At 58.7% G+C, this 17,831-nt stretch overlaps 1 protein-coding gene across 1 annotated transcript; it reads left to right on the top strand.

Annotated features, from left to right (window-relative positions):
- The first annotated feature begins 12,124 nt into the window (after positions 1 to 12,124).
- LOC141729764 (low affinity immunoglobulin gamma Fc region receptor II-like) lies at positions 12,125 to 17,189 on the top strand. Its single transcript, XM_074545498.1, has 6 exons — positions 12,125 to 12,228; positions 12,845 to 12,865; positions 12,954 to 13,184; positions 13,432 to 13,695; positions 14,315 to 14,392; positions 14,476 to 17,189. The coding sequence occupies exons 1-5, from the start codon at positions 12,180 to 12,182 to the stop codon at positions 14,365 to 14,367; spliced, it is 618 nt and encodes a 205-aa protein (XP_074401599.1). The 5' UTR covers positions 12,125 to 12,179; the 3' UTR covers positions 14,368 to 14,392; positions 14,476 to 17,189.
- The last annotated feature ends 642 nt before the right edge of the window (positions 17,190 to 17,831 follow it).

Genomic DNA, 17,831 nt, shown 5'->3' with positions numbered 1-17,831 from the left:
TTGTTTCGCCAGCCCCGGCAGCGCAGTGTCACTGTGTCTCCCTCCAGCAGCGCCCTTGTCGGCACCTGAAGGACCAGCTCGTCTGGGGGACAGAGGAGTCCTATTACACTTTATGGCACTGAGTGCCCCGCATTGGGTCACAAGCAGCACACCAGGGGTCCCCAGTTCCAACACGTGGTTCCTCCCGTCGTGGGATGCTCTGGGATGTCCCCAGAGCAGGAGACGGCTCCTGGTCACACAGGAGGTGACCCATTGATTGGAACCCACCCAGAGCTCTTGGGGTCCCTGCAGGTGCCAGCCTGGGGGCACGCACACCCCCCTCACCATATAAGACTGTCATGGAGAGGCTGAGCCCAGTTCTGGGTCTGTCACATGTGTAGGTGCCACTCTCAGTGACAGTAAAGTGGTCTGGTCCCTTTGGCCCCCAGCGCTGCCTGTCCTTGTACCAGATGGTGACACCGGCTGTCCCCGAGCCCTGGCAGGTCAGTGTCACCCGGTCCCACAGCACCGCCGGCTTCCAGGGAGGCTCCACGAGGAGCTGGGTGGTCAGGGCACCTGTGGGTGACAAGGAACACCAGCCTGCCAGGACCAGCGTGAGGCTGGCGACAGCGGGGTGGGGCCATGGCATCCCCCGAGGACTCACCAGCGAGGCGAAGGGTCTGGGCTGGAAGGGAAAAGGGACAGGGCTGGGTGGGGGTAGCACCATGGGAACAGTGGCACAGCGGTACAGGGTGTGGAGGCTGTCCCTAACTGTCCCCATGGGGACAGCAATTCTTGTGGGAAAGTGTGTCTGGGTGGTCCCCAAAAGATTCTGAGAGGCAGGGGTACATGTCTGTGTCACAGCCACCCAAACACTATATTCCTGTGGCACAGATACCTTGGGAACAGGAACTGGTCCCCTTCTGTCCCTGCATCCCAGTTCCCTTGTCCCTACCCCCAGAGCTATCTGAGCCCAAAGGTGCCAGTCCCCACGTTCCTGTCCCCACATCCCCATCCCCAAATTCCTGACCCCTGTTCCTTTCCCCAAAGCCACCCCCACAACCCTTTTCCCACCCAGGTCCACTGTGGGTAACACGGACTGGCTCTGCTGCTATTGGAGATCTCAGGGGACCCCACAGCCCCCCTGTGCCCCCTCCCCTCCCCATCCCTGGGGTGTCAGGCCCAGGCCCGGGGCACTCACCCCACAGGAGCAGCACCACCTTCCCGGCCATCCCGGTGTCCCCAGCCATGTGCACTGGCTGTCACTTGCTGCTGTGGCCACCGCTCCCCTGGGTGGTGGCTCTTCGGATGAAGGGGAAGGAAGCGAGGTCACATCCGTCCCCAGGTGTAGGTGGCCCTCGGTGGGGGCAGGGTGGCCACAAGTTGGGCACAGGCTGGGGGCATTCTGGGATAGTCTGGAGACATGGTGGGTGATGGTGTTGCCAGGAGTGGGGGGCTCAGGGAACATGGGGAATGATGGGTGCCCAGGAGAATGGGGGTCCAGGGGAATTGGGGTCTCCATGCCTGGGGGATTCAGGGATGGGGGTGCTGTGGGAACATGGTCCCCAGAGATTTGGGGTCATGGCATGTGGGTGCCAGGGTTGGGGGTGCAGAGGGAAAAAGAGGACTCTTGGGAATAGGGGTTCTGGGGGAAGAAGCAGCCCATGGGATGGGATCAAGGCAATGGTGGTGCTGGGCAATGGTGGTCCTGGGATGGGGTTCCCCAGGGAAGACAGAAACCAAGGTAATGGGGGTTCCATGGTTGGGTTGCCAGGGGAATGGGGGTTCCAGGGATGGGCAGTAGCTGGATGGGCACAGTGGTCACAACTCCTTCATGGGGTGCCTCAGATTTTGGGGTGACCCAGGGCCCAGCACAGCTCCCCAGTGCTTATGGCCAGGGAGGCACCCCTGGGTTGTCCTGGGAGGCTCTGTGTCTCTGTCCCAGATACCCCTGTGCTTTTGCCTATGCCCTCCAATTTCCTGGCTCAGCCATCCCAGGGAGCAGCTGAGCAGGTAACAGTGGTGTGGATCCCAGAAAGAGGAAAATGAGGGGGTAGGGGGTGCAGGCAGTGGCTGGGAGGGGGGGGGGGAATGGGTCCCTCTAGCTGGGACCTCAAACACTTTCATTTTCTTTCCTGAAGCAGAAAGAAGAGGTCATTGGTCCAGTTTATAGAATCCTTTTAGCAGTTGTTGTCTCATTAAGTCACTCACAATAAAAACAAACAAATCCTGAAGAAACTGGATATTTTTGTTCCCTTTAGGAGCCCACTGGTGCACCCCACAGCAGCATTTGCTTGTGAATAACAGAGAGTGTGCAATCTCTCTGAGTGTCCAGCAGCTCCATGGGATTGTTCCCTGCCTGCTGGGCAGCAGCCCAGCCCTGAAGGAAGCCTTTTCTTGGGCCACATTTAGGAACTCTCTCCATTTTGCTCAATCCCACCCTGAAACTTGACTGACTTCCCATGGAGGAAGAGGAGAAGCTCTGTCCATCCTTGGGACAGTGCACAGGAATCTGTGGAAATGCCCGTGTGTGCCTCAGGGTCTGATTCCCTGGTAAATCCACTCCAGCCTGCCCTGAATTCCCCTGCCTGGGCACTCCCTGCTCCTGCTCTGACACCCCTGTTCCCCAGCCCCTTGTGTGCAGCCCCTGCTCAATATTTCCAGACTTTTCCCTCTCTTCTGGTGTGCACATCCAGGACCCAAACATTCTTTCCATGAGGTACCTAAGGGCTGACATGTATTGTTCAAGAAGGAGGGTCCAGGTCAGGATGTTGAGCAGATTGTTGTGGGATTTGCAGTAGTTTTGTGGTTTTCTCAGACCCTTGGGCAAAGGCACAAAATGATCAATTGCTGCATTTCCAGACAGGTTCCCTCACAGCTGCATTTGCAGGGGGTGTTTCCAGCCAGCCCTGTTCTGAAAACCATCAAAGGCCCTCACAGAGCCACTGCTTGAGCTCTCTTTGTGGTTTGTGCTTCTTGCAGAGCTGAGCAAACCACAGGCAGGCCTGTTTCCACCCACAGAATTCTCACCTCTGCAGCAGCTCTAAAGCTGCCAGAATCAAAGCCAAGGGGGCAGGGGGGACCCTCAGGTGCTGGCTGCCACCTGGGGCTGGCCAGAGCAGGGCTGGGCAATGGCCATCCCTGTGCAGTGGGGCTGGGCCATGGCTGGGCCCCACCCTTGCATTGACAGGGGACCCCAGGATGTGCCACCCCTGGGAAAGGCACCAGGAATGTGCAGGGACATTTCTGGAATCACCACTCCCCGGGACAGGACCGTCCATGCCAGGATGTGTCACCCCCTGGGACCAGAATCCCCCAGGACTGGACCCCCCTGGATGTGGCCCCCCAGGACCGAACCACCCCTTTCCCATCTGACTCTCAGCACAAACGGCCTCTTCCTTCTTGTCCAGGGAAAAGAAAGTGAAAGTGTTGAGGGGGCGCAGCCCAACGCCTCCATCCCCCACAGCCTCCCCACCCTTTCCTGCACCCCTCACACCCCATTTTTCCCCTCCCCTGTGTCCCCCCAACCTCTTCCCTGCTCAGGTGCTCCCCAGGATTGCTGAGTCACGAACTGGGGGTGAGGGGACATGGCACAAAAGGGAGGAAAATGAGAGAAAAGAGAAAAATAAAGACATGAAAAAGTGAAGGGCAAGGGAGGCCACAGAGGCAGAGCTACCAAGGACCCCCATGCCCAGGAAATGAGCAAACCAGGGGGGCAGTGTTGGGCCCTGGGTCACCCCAAAATCTGAGGCAACCAGGAGGGGAGCTGAGACCCCTGGGCCTGACCAGCCACTGCCCATCCCTGGGACCTCCATTCCCCTGGAAATCAAATCATGGGACCTCCATTCCTTATATTCCTCTCTGTGATCCCCATCCCAGTACTGACATTCGCCAGGATCTCCACAGCCCAAGGCCCCCATTGCAAAGGAACCCTCTCCTGTTCATTCCATCCCCTGAAATCTTCCTTTCCCAAGAACCTTGATACTCTCAGGAACCCCTGTTCCCACAGCAACCCTCATTCCCCCAGAATCCCCATCCCATGACCCCAAATCCCTGGAGCCCATGTTCCCTTGCGACTCCCATCCCTGAGTCCCCCCAGCCCTGTACATCTCCATTCCCACGGACCTCATCCCTAGGATCTCCCATTTCCCTGGACACCCTTACCCAGGTCCCCAAACGAACTGAGGCCCCCCACTCCTGGGAACCCCATGTCCCACTGTGTCCCACCCAGCCTTGTCCCCAGCCTGTGCCCAGCTTGTGGCCACCCTGCCCCCACTGTAGGGCCACCTACACATGAGGACAAAACGTGACCTCGCTTCCTTCCCCTTCATCCGAAGAGCCACCAGCCAGGGGAGCGGTGGCCACAGCAGCGAGTGACAGCCAGTGCACATGGCTGGGGACACCGGGATGGCCGGGAAGGTGGTGCTGCTCCTGTGGGGTGAGTGCCCTGGGCACGGGCCTGACACCCCAGGGATGGCGAGGGGAGGGGGTACAGGGAGGCTGTGGGGTCCCCTGATGTCCTCAATGCCAGCAGAGCCAGTCCATGTTATGCACACTGAACCTTGGTGGGACTGGGCATATAGGGTAGTTTTGGGGACAGGGAGAGGAGGGCAGGAATTCAGGGTTGGGGATGTGGGGACAAGAATGTGGGGACTGGCACCTTTGGGCTCAGGGAGCTCTGGGGATAGGGACAAAGGAACTAACGGGGACAAGAACGGTGAGGATGTGGCCATAGGGATGGGATCATGGGGATGGGATCATGAGCTGGTGGGGGTGACCTGGGCCAGCATGGGCTGTGTCCTTGGTGCCCTTGTACCCAGGGTGTTCACAGTGTCCCCATGTTCTGCCTCAGCCCCAAGTGGCCTTGGTGTCCCTGTTCCCAAGGTGTCTGTGCCAGAGGGATGTGGTGCATGGGTGGCTGTGACACAGACATGTCCCCTGACCATCCAATTCTTTTGTGGCCACCCAGACACATTTTCTAACAAGAACTGCTGTCCCCATGGGCACAGTTTGGGGACATCCCCCACACCCTGTACTCCAGGGGCTGCTACCCCTGCAGGGCCACCCCCACCCACCCTTCTCCCTTCTCCCTTCCAGCCCAGACGCTCGGCCTCACTGGTGAGTCCTCGGGGGATGCCATGGCCCCACCTTGCTGTCCCCAGCCCCACACTGGCCCTGGCAGGCTGGTGTCCCCTGTCACCCACAGGTGCCCAGACCACCCAGCTCCTCGTGGAGCCCCCCTGGAGGCCAGCGGTGCTGTGGGACCGGGTGACACTGACCTGCCAGGGCTTGGGGACCGCCGGTGCCACCACCTGGTACAAGGATGGGCAGCTCTGGTGGCAGGAGGGACCTGATAACTTCACTGTCACCCAGAGTGGCACCTACATGTGTACCCGGCCTGGCACTGGGCTCAGTCCCCCCATGATGGTCTCAGATGGTGAGTGGGGATGTAAATGATCAGGGTGACCCCTGACAAGTCAGAGTGGACTCCACTCCTTAGGTGGCATCACAACCTTTGTGTGGCAAGAGCCTGTGCCCTGCACACAGGGACATCCCCGTGCACCCAGATGTTCTCAGGGTCACAGGGACCACCTCGGACCTGTCTTGAGCCCCTTGATGAGAGGGGACCCTCCTGTCCCACAGATAATCTGGTGCTGCAGGTGCCAACAGGGGTGCTGCTGGAGGGGGACACGATGACACTGCGCTGTCGGTGCAGCCACTGGAACACAGTCACCAGGGTGCGATTTTACCAGGACGAGAAGGAAGTGAGGGGATTCATCAATGGGACTGAGCTGTCCCTGTACCCCCTGCAGCTGAACCACAGTGGCCACTACAGCTGCGGGGGCTTGGTGGGGTCCTGGCAGTCACGGTCAGCAGCAGTGACAGTGACAGTGCATGGTGAGCACTCCCATGGCTGGAACTCCAGTCTCCTGACACCCCCAATGACCCTTCCCAGCAGGCTCAGAGTCACAGTCCTCACCTCCCCTCTCCTACCCTGAGCTCTACCTGGTGCCACTGCTGGAGGGACCCCTGAACCCACCATGGGGTCCCTCCTGACTCTCAGCTGCCTCAGCACCCCCAGCCCCCTGTGGCCCCGAGCCCCCCTCCTGCACATGTTCTACAAGTACAGGCAGGTGGTGGGGGGCCCAAAGGGGTCCCCGCAGCTGCTGGTGCCCGCTGTGGGGGCCTCCCACTCGGGGAATTACAGCTGCCAGGTGCGCTCCAAGTGGGGGCCGTGCGGAAGAGCAGCGCCCGGCTCCGTGTCATGGTGCGCAGTGAGTGTGGGGATGGGCACAGGGAACACCCACATCCTGCTAGGGACCCCTGCCCTGGGCACCTCCATGTCCCCCAGACACATTTCTTGGGTCCTTCCATCACTCTACATGTCCCCTCACCCTTCTGTGGTGTGACACCATCCTCAACATCCCCCACCACACCAATCCCTTCCCATCCCCACGTCCCCACTCTGGCTGCCAGCCCCTCCCTGTGGCCTCAGCCCTGTCTCTGTCCCCGCAGTGCCTGTGGACAATGTCACCATCACACCTGGTGTCCTGGAGGTGACACCACAAGATAAATGGACACACAGGGAAACAGGTGGGGTCCCTCAGGTTCGCAAGGGAGTGCAGGACCCCTGGGGTGATGGGCGACCCTGATGTGTCCCCCTCTGTTTCTTGCAGTGGCCGCAGGGATCGGTGGAGCCCTTTTGTTCCTGCTCCTGCTCATGGGTGTCATTGTGGCCTGGCACCGATGGCACAGTGTGGGTGGGTGACAATTGGGGGCACAGGGGTCCTAGGGAGGTGTAGAGGCCCCCAGAGCTGGGGAGCAATATGGCAGCACCCACAGCCCCAGAAGTGTGACCTTGTCTGGGGGTCCTGTCGGGTTTGGGGAGGTGCTGGAGAGTCCTGGAGGGATGTTGGGTGTTCTTTCAGGAGCTCTGGGGATGTCGGGGGAGGGTTTCTGTCCTGCTGGGCTTTGAGTTCCTGAGGCTGAGTTGATAAGGGGCACTGGGGAGGTTCATGGATTCTGGGGGCCTTCAGGGATACTTAGGGGTCCTGAGAGAAATTGAGGGTCCTGTGGGGGTTCAGGAATCCTGAGCGGGTTCAGGGCTCTGGGACCCCGCAGTCACCCCATCCCTCTTTCCTTTGCAGCCGCCAGGAAGCAGCAGAAAAGGTGAGTGGGGGGCTCAAACCACACTCTCCCCTTTTACCGCAACCCCCAAGCCCTCCCATCCCCTTTCCCACATCCCCTTTATTCCCTCAGGGCCCCCCCAGATCCCCTGCCCCCCCCAGAGGAGGGGGAGGTGCTGTACACACACGTCGTGGTCACCAAGAGGGCAGGGGGTGAGTACGGGGAGGGACACTCGCAGAGGGACACGTCACCCACGAGTGTCACCCCACCCAGATCCCATAGCCCGTGTCTCTCTCAGTGTCCCCCTGTGCCACCACCCTCCAGGATCCCCAGGTGACCTACGTGGAGCTGCGGGGACCCCAGGGGTGACCACAGGAACCCGGTGACATCTACAGGAATGTGCTGTGACACTGGGGGAAACTGGGGGGCACTGGGGGTCCCCACCCATGGGCACCCACTCATGAGTGTGCTGCCACTAAAAACTGTCCCTCTCCCTCCCAGTGGGGGCACAAAGGTGCCAAAAGGCTAAGAGAAGAACAATTTCCTGCAACAGTAATGAGAGAAAATAAAACCAACACAAACCGGAACAAGGTTCAGCATCCAAATGGTCACACGCAGAACGATTTCTAGGCAAAGCCAACTGAAAAGGAACAAACCCTGAACACTTCCCCAAGCACGTTTCCTCCACCAGAGGAAGCTGGCAGGGCCCTGGCCTTTCTTTGCTCTGATGGCCAGAGCTGCCATCAGGAGGCTCTTGATTCTCTTGTCCCCTGTCCCTTACCCCTCCTCTGACGTTTTCCCCACACAATGCTCTCACAAAGGCCGTTTGGGGGTTCCAGAGCCTCCCCCTTTTCCAGGGCAGTCGGGATCAGGCCATGGTGCAGGGTGAGGTGTCAGAGAGAGGAAAAGATTCATGTTTGGAGGCATTTTGGGACAGTTGTGTGTTGCAGGGATGGGTCAGGCCTTGCTTTTGGTGAGACAGGGCTCCATCTGTCCATCATTGTGTCAGCCATGGCACACTGGGGACAGTGTGACGCTCTGCCAAAGCCAGCTCCTGAGTGGCCGTGTGACCAGAAGTGCCAGCTGGGGAGAGGGCCCTTGGTGGCCTAACTGCTTAAAAGCCAGAGTATGAGGCAGCCAAGTTCCTGACCATGTCTGTTCTTGGGGTGTCTGTCCCATCCACTCTGGAACCCAGTAGTTGGCAACTCATTTAAATGAGAAATAATTGCCAAGGAAAGTGGGAGCGTTCTCGGAATGGAAAGGAGACCCATGTCTAAAATTTTTAAATTTGAAAAATGATTTGGCTTTCAGGCAAAAGTGCAGGAAAAGAAATAACAGCTCTTTACTGGGAAATTTATAAACCAGAACAGAACAAACAACACAAACCCTGAACTTTCCCTCCTGCTCAGCGCGGTTGCTTTTTATGGCAGTTATAACTGCGGCCAGCAGGGGGCGATGCAGGGAGCACTCCTGGCCAGCAGGGGGCGCCCCGGTCCAGCTCCATCCCCTCAGGGGCCATGGCGGCCTCGGATGGAAGGCAGGAGGGGAAATCGCTCCTTTTGCAAACTCACGGGCACCAATCGGTCCCGGCACCACCACCGGCAGCGGACAGAAGCCGCCAAGGCAGCAGGTTGGATCCCAGTGCCCACTGGCAATGTAGCAGTGTCCCAGGGCCAGGCACATGCCCTGCGTAACACCCATGACTGCTCTCCATGATCCCAAATGGAAGGAAGGCAGCGCCTGACACCAGGAAGGTATCAACTCCACAGCAGCACCTCTGGTGGCTTTAGACAACAAATCCTGCAAACCCTCGGCCTTTCACTCCTTTTTCCTTTTCCAGCCCTGGTACAGCAGCTCTGTCAATGTTGATTTGCCTTGGAATTGTCAGCACTGAGCACCTGAGGAAAGCTGGTGCTCAGTGCTGACTCTGCCTCCAGAGCATGTTTGCAGTTCCTGCTCTTCCTTGGCCACTGCTGATCCCCACACAGTATCCCCACGATGAGGAGGAGGAGGAGTAGAGCAGACCCACAGCCCCAAGGGCTCTGAAGCTGCAGCTAGAGCACAGGGACCACCCAGGCTGGGAGCAGTGCCTTGGGACGACAAAATGGGGCAAACTTGGATCTGTGTAAGTCAATGCCCCTGTTCTGCTCTGGGAGCTGCAGACCCTTATGGAGTTGTTGTAATGAGGGACGGGATTCCTGTAATTTAACCATGCTCCAAAAGCATTCCTGTGCACAAACAGAGGGCTCCACTGCCTCTCCCAGGCATTTTGCAATTCTGTGGCTGAGGCGGGAGCGGTTGGATGAGGAGGCCCATGGGAACAGCACCTGGCCAGGCAGGTGGAGCAGGAGCGCTGGGAATTCCGCAGGGTGCTCAGGTGAGGCCCACGGGGCAGGGACATGTTGGGGCACTACTTGCCATTCCTGATCCACTCAGATTTTTGGACAGAGCAGTGACACCCATCGGGCTCCCAAACCCCTCAGGGCTCAGGCACAGCCTCACAGGAGGTCCTGGCCCAGGATTTGGGGATGATTCAGGTGCTCCTGGGCTCATTCCCAACAAAGGGCAGCGCTCCGGGAGCAGTCAGCACATCCCGAAGGAGCAGCCCAGGGCTGCTGGAGCCCGAGTGCTGCGGGCAAGGACGCCCTGAGGGAGCCGGGCCCCACTCAGCCGGCGCTGCCCCAGGAACGTCTCATCCTGCAGGAGCTCGGCAGCCTCTGCCGGTGCCAGCCCTGGGGCTGTCAGGGGGTGCAGCCGGAGGGGCCGGGGGGCAGTGGGTGGGAAGGGCCGGGATGGAGGGACCGGGACCCCACTGGGGAGCCCCGAGCGTGGAGGGAGTGAAACGGTGGAGGGGAGACCCCGGGACAGGGGGAGCAGAGACCCTGCGGTGGGGTCTGCGGAAAGGAGGGACCGCAATGGTGGTCCCGGAGCACCGGGAAGGGCCCAGCTCACATCGTGCTGTGGGTGCCGGGATGGTCACGGGGTGTCCGAACTCACTGTGGCATCGTGTCCGAAGCCACTGTCACGATGTGTCAGGACCGAGCGTTGCCAGAGTAAGGCTCCCACAGCTCCAGGAAGTGGAGGGGTACCCTGGAACGTGTGCAGCTGGTGTGGGGCAGAGCCCTGTCTATTCCCCGTGCCCTGTGCAGGTGAGGAGGGCAGGGAAGGAGCAGCTTTGGGAACACCTGGAATCCAGACAGGGTCACTCCCCACAGCCCCACCACAGCTACAGGGCACAGCCACTGCTCAATATTTCCATACATTTCCCTCTTGTTTGGCATCCGATTCCAGAACCCAAACTTTCTTTTCATGTGGTTCCATCGGGCTGCAGGTTTTGTTCAAGGAGGACCTAGTCAGGTTTTTGATCAGATTGTTGTGGCATTTGAAGTAGTTATGGGGCTGTCTCAGTCCCTTGGAGACAGGGATTAAATGATCAATGGCTGCATCTCCGAACTGGTTCCCCCACAGCTGCCCCTGCAGGAGGCGATTTCCTGCCAGCCCTGATCTGAAAACCATCAAAAGCCCTCACAGAGCCACTGCTTGAGCTCCCTTTGGGTTTTGTGCTTCTTGCAGGGTGAGCAAACCACAGGCAGGCCTTTTTCCACCCACAGAATTCTCACCTCTGCAGCAGCTCTAAAGCTGCCAGAATCAAAGCCAAGGGGGCAGGGGGGACCCTCAGGTGCTGGCTGCCACCTGGGGCTGGGCAGAGAAGGGCTGGGCAATGGCCATCCCTGTGCAGTGGGGCTGGGCCATGGCTGGGCCCCACCCTTGGATGGCCACTGGCTTCAAGGAGCAGGAGTTTGGGAGCTCCTTCCTGGCTGGCTCTCCATTCCCCAGCTGCTCTTGCTGGCTCAGATCCTGCAGGGGATGAGCAAGAACAGAGAAATCTGGACCCCTCTGGAGCTGCCATGCGCCAGGACAGCACCCCCCTTATCCATCATGTGTCCCCTCTGGGACAGGATCCCCACAGGACAGAACACCTCCCCCCTCCATCCCCTCCGTTGTGTGACACTGAGCACAAACGGCCTCTTCCTTCTGCTGCAGAAGAGAAAGAGAAAGGCTTAGGGGGGCAGAGCCAGACATCCCCATCCCCCACAGCCTCCCCAGCCCTCCCTGCAGACCCCTCAGCCCTGCTTTCCCCACCCTGAGGTTCACCCAACCCGTTCCCTGCTCAGTTGTTTCCCAGAACCTTCAAGGAACAAACTGGGGCATTGTGAAATTGAGGAACCAAAGGGAGGAAATGGAAAAGAAGAGTGGAAAAAGCTCCTGGGAGCAGGGGGCACAGGGACTAGAGTACCTCAGAATCTCCCTGGGGTGACCCCCAGGCCATCGGGGGGGTCACTTCGGGAGCTGTGCTGGACTGTGGGTCACTCCAAAATCTGAGGCACTCAGGGAAGAGATTGCAACCCATGGACCCACCAAGCCACTTCCCATCCCTGGCACCCCCACTCCCCTGGGAACCCAACCATGGGACCCCCATTCCTTTTGTCCCCCTTTCCTGGAGACCCCAACCCAGTACTCACATTCCCAGGATCTCCATGGCCCAGCATCCCATTCCCAAGGAACTCTCTCCCATTTATTCCATCCCCTGAAATCCTCCTCCCAGAACCTTGATTCTCCCAGGACCCCTCATGCCCACGAGATGCTCCATTACCCTGGTACCCTCATCCCTATGACAACCATCCCCTGACCCCAAATCCCTGGAGCCCTCATTGTTCTGGGACTTCCATCCCTTAGTTCCCCCAGCCCTGGGTACCCCCATTCCCATGGCACCTCCATCCCTGGTGACTCATCCTCCCTAGGACCCCCATTCCCCTGGGACCTGTCCCTGGCTCTCCAAACTCCCTGTGCCACTCACTCCTGGGAACCCCATGTCCCAACTTCTGCCACTCAGCCTTGTCCCCATCCTGTCCCCACCCTCCCACAGCCTGTCCCCAGCTTGTGGCCACCCTGCCCCCACCAGGTGCCACCTACGCATGAGGAAGAGACCTGACCTCACTTCCTTCCCCTTTGGCCATAGAGCCACCACCCAGGGGACAGCCACCCCCAGCAGTGAGTGACAGTCTGTCCACATGGCTGGAGACACCGGGATGGCCGGGATGTTGGCACTGCTCCTGTGGGGTGAGTGCCCCATGCATGGGACTGACACCCTGAGGATTGACCCCAGTTAGGCAGAGACCAGTGGGGAGGGGGCATAGGGGGGTTGCAGTGTCCCCTGGGGTCCCCAATGCCAGTAGGGCATGGAGCCAGTGTGACCAGAGTTGTGGGGAGGCCATGAGGACAGGAACAGGGGAACTGGGATGTGGGGACAGAAACAGGGGGATGGAGATGTGGGGACAAGGATGTGGCAAAAGGAACTCTGGGGCTGGGGCAGCTGTGGGGAGGGGGACAGGGAATCAGGGATGCAGAGACAGGGACAAGGGTCACACACCATGTGGATGGGCCATAGGGACAGGTGCCATCTCACTGGGATCATGGGCACAGGGCCATGGCTTGTGGCTGTGGGGACAGGCGCTGTAGGGCTGGTGGAGGTGACCTGTGCAAACATGGGGTGTCCACAGTGTTGCCATTTCCTGCGTCAACCCATGATGACCAAGATGTCTCTGTGCTCGGGATGTCCATGCCACACCAGTGTTCCCATGGGGACAGTTTGAGGACAGACACCTCACCTCATACCCCGGGTGGTGCTGTCCATTCAGTCACACCTCCACTGAGCCCTGTCCCTTCTCCCTTCCAGCCCAGATCCTCGGCCTCGCTGGTGAGTCCTATGGGGATGCCATTGCCCCACCTCGCTCTCCCCAGCCCCACGCTGGCCCTGGCAGGCTGGTGTCCCCTGTCACCCACAGGTGCCCAGACCACCCAGCTCCTGGTGGATCCTCCCTGGAGGCCGGCATTGCTGTGGGACCAGGTGACACTGACCTGCCAGGGCTCGGAGACCGCCGGTGCCACCACCTGGTACCAACATGGGCAGCATTGGTGGCAGGAGGGACCTGCCAACTTCACTGTCACCGCGAGTGGCATCTACAGGTGTGACAGACCTGGCACCGGGCTCAGCCCCCCCATGAGAGTCTTAAATGGTGAGGGGGGTTTGGGTGTCTCCAGCCTGGCACTGTGGGGACCCTGAGGTCTCTGGGTGGGCCCCACTCCATGGGTCACCTCCTGTGTGACCAAAGCCCGTCCCCTGCTCTGGGGACATCCCAGAGCATCCAGTGTGGGGGAAACCATGCTGGAATTGGGGATCCCTGGTGCGCTGGGTGAGACCCAATGGAGGGATCCCCATCAAAAGGGGATATTCCGGTGTGACAGGACCCCTCTCTCCCAAAGCTCGCTTGGTGCTGCAGGGGCCGGCGTGGGAGCTGCTGGAGGGGGACACGATGACACTGCGCTGCCGCTGCTGGCGGGACATGTCGGTCACTGAGGTGCGATTCTACCATGAGGACAAGGAGGTGGGGAGGTCCCTCACTGGGACCAAGCTGTCCCTGTCGCCTCTGCAGCTGAACCACAGTGGCCGCTACCGCTGTCGGGGCCAGGTGGACTCCAAGGTGGCACCGTGGATGCTCTCAGCGCCGGTGACAGTGACAGTGCATGGTGAGCACCCCCACGGCTGGAACTCCAATCTCCTGACAACCCCAAAGACACCTCCCAGCAGACTCAGAGTGACAGTCCTCACCTCCCCTGTTCTTCCCTGAGCTCTTCCCTGTGCAAGTGCTGGAGGATCCCCCAAACCCACGGTGGGGTGCCCCCTGACTCTCAGCTGCCTCAGCGCCCCCAGCCCCCTGTGGCCCCGAGCCCCCCTCCTGCACGTGTTCTACTGGGTTGGGCAGGTGGTGGGGAGCCCCGCAGGGGTCCTTGCAGCTGCTGGTTCCCGCCGTGGGGGTCTCCCACTCGGGGAATTACAGCTGCCAGGTTTGCTCTGAGGGGGGGGGCTCTGCGGAAGAGCAGCATCTGGCTCCGTGTCATTGTACACAGTGAGCGCGGGGATGGGCACGGGGAGCCCCCACAGCCTCCTCAAGTGCCATGGTTGGGGACCTCCATGTCCCCCAGAAACATTGTTGGGTCACCCCGCCTTTGCCCAGTGTCCCCTCACCCCTTCCTGGTGTGACCCCATCCCTGACATCCCCTACCACACCCATCCCCCCCATCCCTATCCCCTCACACCGGCTGCCAGCCCCTCGCTGTGGCCTCAGCCCTGTCTGTGTCCCTGCAGTGCCCATGGACATTGCCACCATCACACCTGGTGTACTGGAGCTGACACTGTGAGACACAGAGACACACAGGGACACAGGTGAGGTCACACAGTGTCACCAGGGAGTGCAGTACCCCTGGGGTCATGGGTGACCCTGATGTGTCCCCCTCTGTTTCTTGCAGTGGCTGCAGGGGTCAGTGGGGCTATTTTGTTCCTGCTCCTGCTTGTGGGTATCATTGTGGCCTGGCACCAGTGGCACCGCCTGGGTAGGTGACAGTGGGGGCAGAGGGCTCCTGGGGATCACTGGGAAGGCCCCCAGAGAGGGAGGCCATAGGGCTGCACTCACAGCCCCTGGCTTCGGAGGAGCTGAGCCCCCAGTGACCATAGCTCAGAGCCCTGGGGAGCTGTTCGAGGGTCCTGCAGGGATGTTGGGGGTTCTATCAGGGGTCTCCCCCACTGCCAGGCTCGGGGCTCTGGGGGCTCAGGGTGTTGGTGCAAGTGGGGTGGGCCAGGGATACTGGGGGTGCATCAGGGATACTGGGGAGGGCCTGGGGAGAATTGTGTGTCTGGTGGTGGTTCAGCATTCCCAAGGGTGGATGGGGGCCCCTGGGTCTCCAGTCACCCCTCCAGTTTTCTTTGCAGATGCCAGGAAGCACCAGGAAAGGTGAGTGCAGCCTCCAGCCATGATAGACCTTTTATCCAAACATCCAGCACCTCCCATCCCCTTCCACACACCCCCTTATTCCCACAGGGCCCCCCAGACCCCATGGCACTCCCAGTGGAGGATCCTCAGACGACGTACATGGAGCTGCAAAGGCAACCATGGGAACCCAGCGACATCTATGACAATCTACACCAAAAGTTGTGATGCTCTGGGAAGCGGGAGGCACTGGGTGACACTGGGGGTGCTCCCTCCACACCTCCTGTGGTTGCCCATCCTTCCAAGGGATGTGGCCATGAGTCAGTCAGAGGCTACACAGGGCATCCTGTGCTCCCCATTTCCTTTCCCAGTACACCCAAGGGCTCCCCATCCCTTTGCTGGTACCTGCAGGGGCTCCCCAGCCCCATCCAAGTGCCCAAGTACCCTCAGGGACTGCCCCATTCTCTCCCCACAGTGCTTGCAGTGCACCCAGGGCTCCCCCATTCCCCCTCCCACTACCCCTGTCCCATCCCACTTTAAAAGGGGGAGTCGGGGAGGATTCTTGCTGAAAGGTTTCTCAGATGAAAATGAAACACAAAAGTGGCAATATTATATCTGAGAACTGTTTCTTGATAAAGGAGGGTAGGCGTTCATACTGAAGGAGGAGGGAAGGGAATAGAAAGGGACAAGGATAGAGACAGAAACAGAAGACAGGGACAGCGTTACCGCAAGGAGCCTGGGCGCACTGTGGGCATCAGCTCTGCAGATGGAGTGTGTGTGCTGCAAGCCAGGGCGAGCCCACATGGCTTTTGTGAGTGGCTGGGTGTGATTTCCAAGGACGGCACCTGCGTGTCTCTGGCATGGGTGAGCGATGGCTGCAGGCTGGCTGCTGCGGGCTGGCTGCGGGCTGGTGCTGTGGCACTGGGGGCTCTGGGCTGGCTGCAGGGGCTGGGGCTGCGGGGGCAGGTGCAGCAGGCTCGGTGCTGTGGGCAGCATGGGATACGCGACAGAGGTGGCGGGTGGGTACAGGCAGCATCCGCTCCATCAGGGAAGCTATGAAGGAATGTCCAGGACAAGCAGGAACGAGCGGCCTCGGGGAAGCAGCGAAGCAAGGAAGAATGGGTGCGGACAGGGAAGAAGGACCACCGGGAGGAAAAGGCGGTGTGGGGGGAGTATCGGTGATATTTTTGCCCAACGACCAGGAGGAATGATGCATCTGACACCATCTTATCAGAAGGCTAATTAATTACTTTATTATACCATATTAGTCTATATTATATTACATTACATCTAAACTGAATCTGCCAAGCACTCAACGGCACTCCACTGCACACAGTCTCATGACAGTCAGTTTACTGTCCCCACACACACACACACCTGGATTCAACTGGTCAGTGAATCAGAACACTCACAACAGAATCCAATCACCAATTACCTTCAGGTAAACCATCTCCCACAATGCATTCCATTTGTGAAAAACAGAGGAGCAGAAAATGAGATGAGAATTGTTTGCATCATTTTTTGCTTCTCCCACTGCTTCTCTCAGGTTCAGAGAATGTGAATCCCACAGGGCAGGAGGGCCAAACTGACCCTCTGAGCGAGACCCTGATCCTCCAAGAAACCCAAAGCAAAACGTTCCTATTGTGTCATAGTTTGCTGCTTTTCTTTGCAAAGGCTCCTCCCACAGGCTCAATTTCCCAGGCATTTTTTCCCAGACATTTTTCCCAGGCATCTGTCCTACCAGCCAGTCGGGGTCACTCACAGACGAATCACTGAACCTTTCTCTCACCTCATTCTCTATTGTGTGAAGCCTCGCTGGGGAAGGGCTTCCCAGCACTTGCAGAACCCACAGAGTAATTTTTCACCTCATGTGTAGCATATGTTAGGACATAAATCAAAATCAGATTTGTTCCTCTTAACCCTCACGTGCTTAGTGGCCCTGCAGTCCCCCTGCCAGTGCACCCACTAAAGTGGCTTATTGGTGCCCATCCCAGTTCCAAGGGGGCACAGGACCTGGTTCCCTGCTCCTGGGACAAAAAAGCAGCTCTTTGGTTAAACTAGGCAGAAATGGTGTTTCTTTGTTCAGCTCGATCAAGGAAGCTGAACAAGGTGGGAACCTCCCTTGCAATGGAAAATACAACCCCAATCTCTCTGAACTATTATTGCTTTGAAATTACAGGGCTTTTAGGCAAAGATGTGGGAACAGGAATTCTTTACTAATATGTATTGTGAGAAACAAGTTAATGGAAGTTGACTTTCGCTGGATATTATACGAAATGATATAACATTATTGATTATATTGTTGATTAAATATAGTGATGTTGTTACTGCTGGAACAGTGATGTTTATTGTGGAGTGGCTGATGTTGTTGGGGTGGCCATCCAAGGGTGGGGCCCAGCCATGGCCCAGCCCCACTGCACAGGGATGGCCATTGCCCAGCCATGATCTGGCCAGCCCCAGGTGGCAGCCAGCACCTGAGGGTCTCCCCTGCCCCCTTGGCTTTGATTCTGGCAGCTTTAGAGCTGCTGCAGAGGTGAGAATCCTGTGGGTGGAAAAAGGCCTGTCTGTGGTTTGCTCAGCTCTGCAAGAGGCACAAAACCCAAATGGAGCCCAAGCATGGCTCTGTGAGGACCTTTGATGGTTTTCAGAGCAGGGCTGGCTGGAAACCCCCCCCTGCAGGGGAGGCTGTGGGTGACCCAGTACGGAAATGCAGCAATTGATAATTTGTTCCTCTTTGTAAGGGACTTAGAGAGCTCCAGCACTACTGCACATCCCGCAACAATCTGCTCAACAAGCTCATCTGGACTCTCCTTCTTGAACAAAACCTGCAGCCTTCTGGAACCTCATGGAAGGAATGTTTGGGCTCAGGCTGTGACCAGCAAAAAAGAGGGAAATGTT

The sequence above is a fragment of the Zonotrichia albicollis genome, chromosome 8 (assembly GCF_047830755.1).
Source record: "Zonotrichia albicollis isolate bZonAlb1 chromosome 8, bZonAlb1.hap1, whole genome shotgun sequence".
Classification (NCBI taxonomy): Eukaryota; Metazoa; Chordata; class Aves; order Passeriformes; family Passerellidae; genus Zonotrichia; species Zonotrichia albicollis.
The sequence above is the reverse complement of the archived record's forward strand: the minus strand, read 5'-3'. Positions and strand labels throughout refer to the sequence as shown.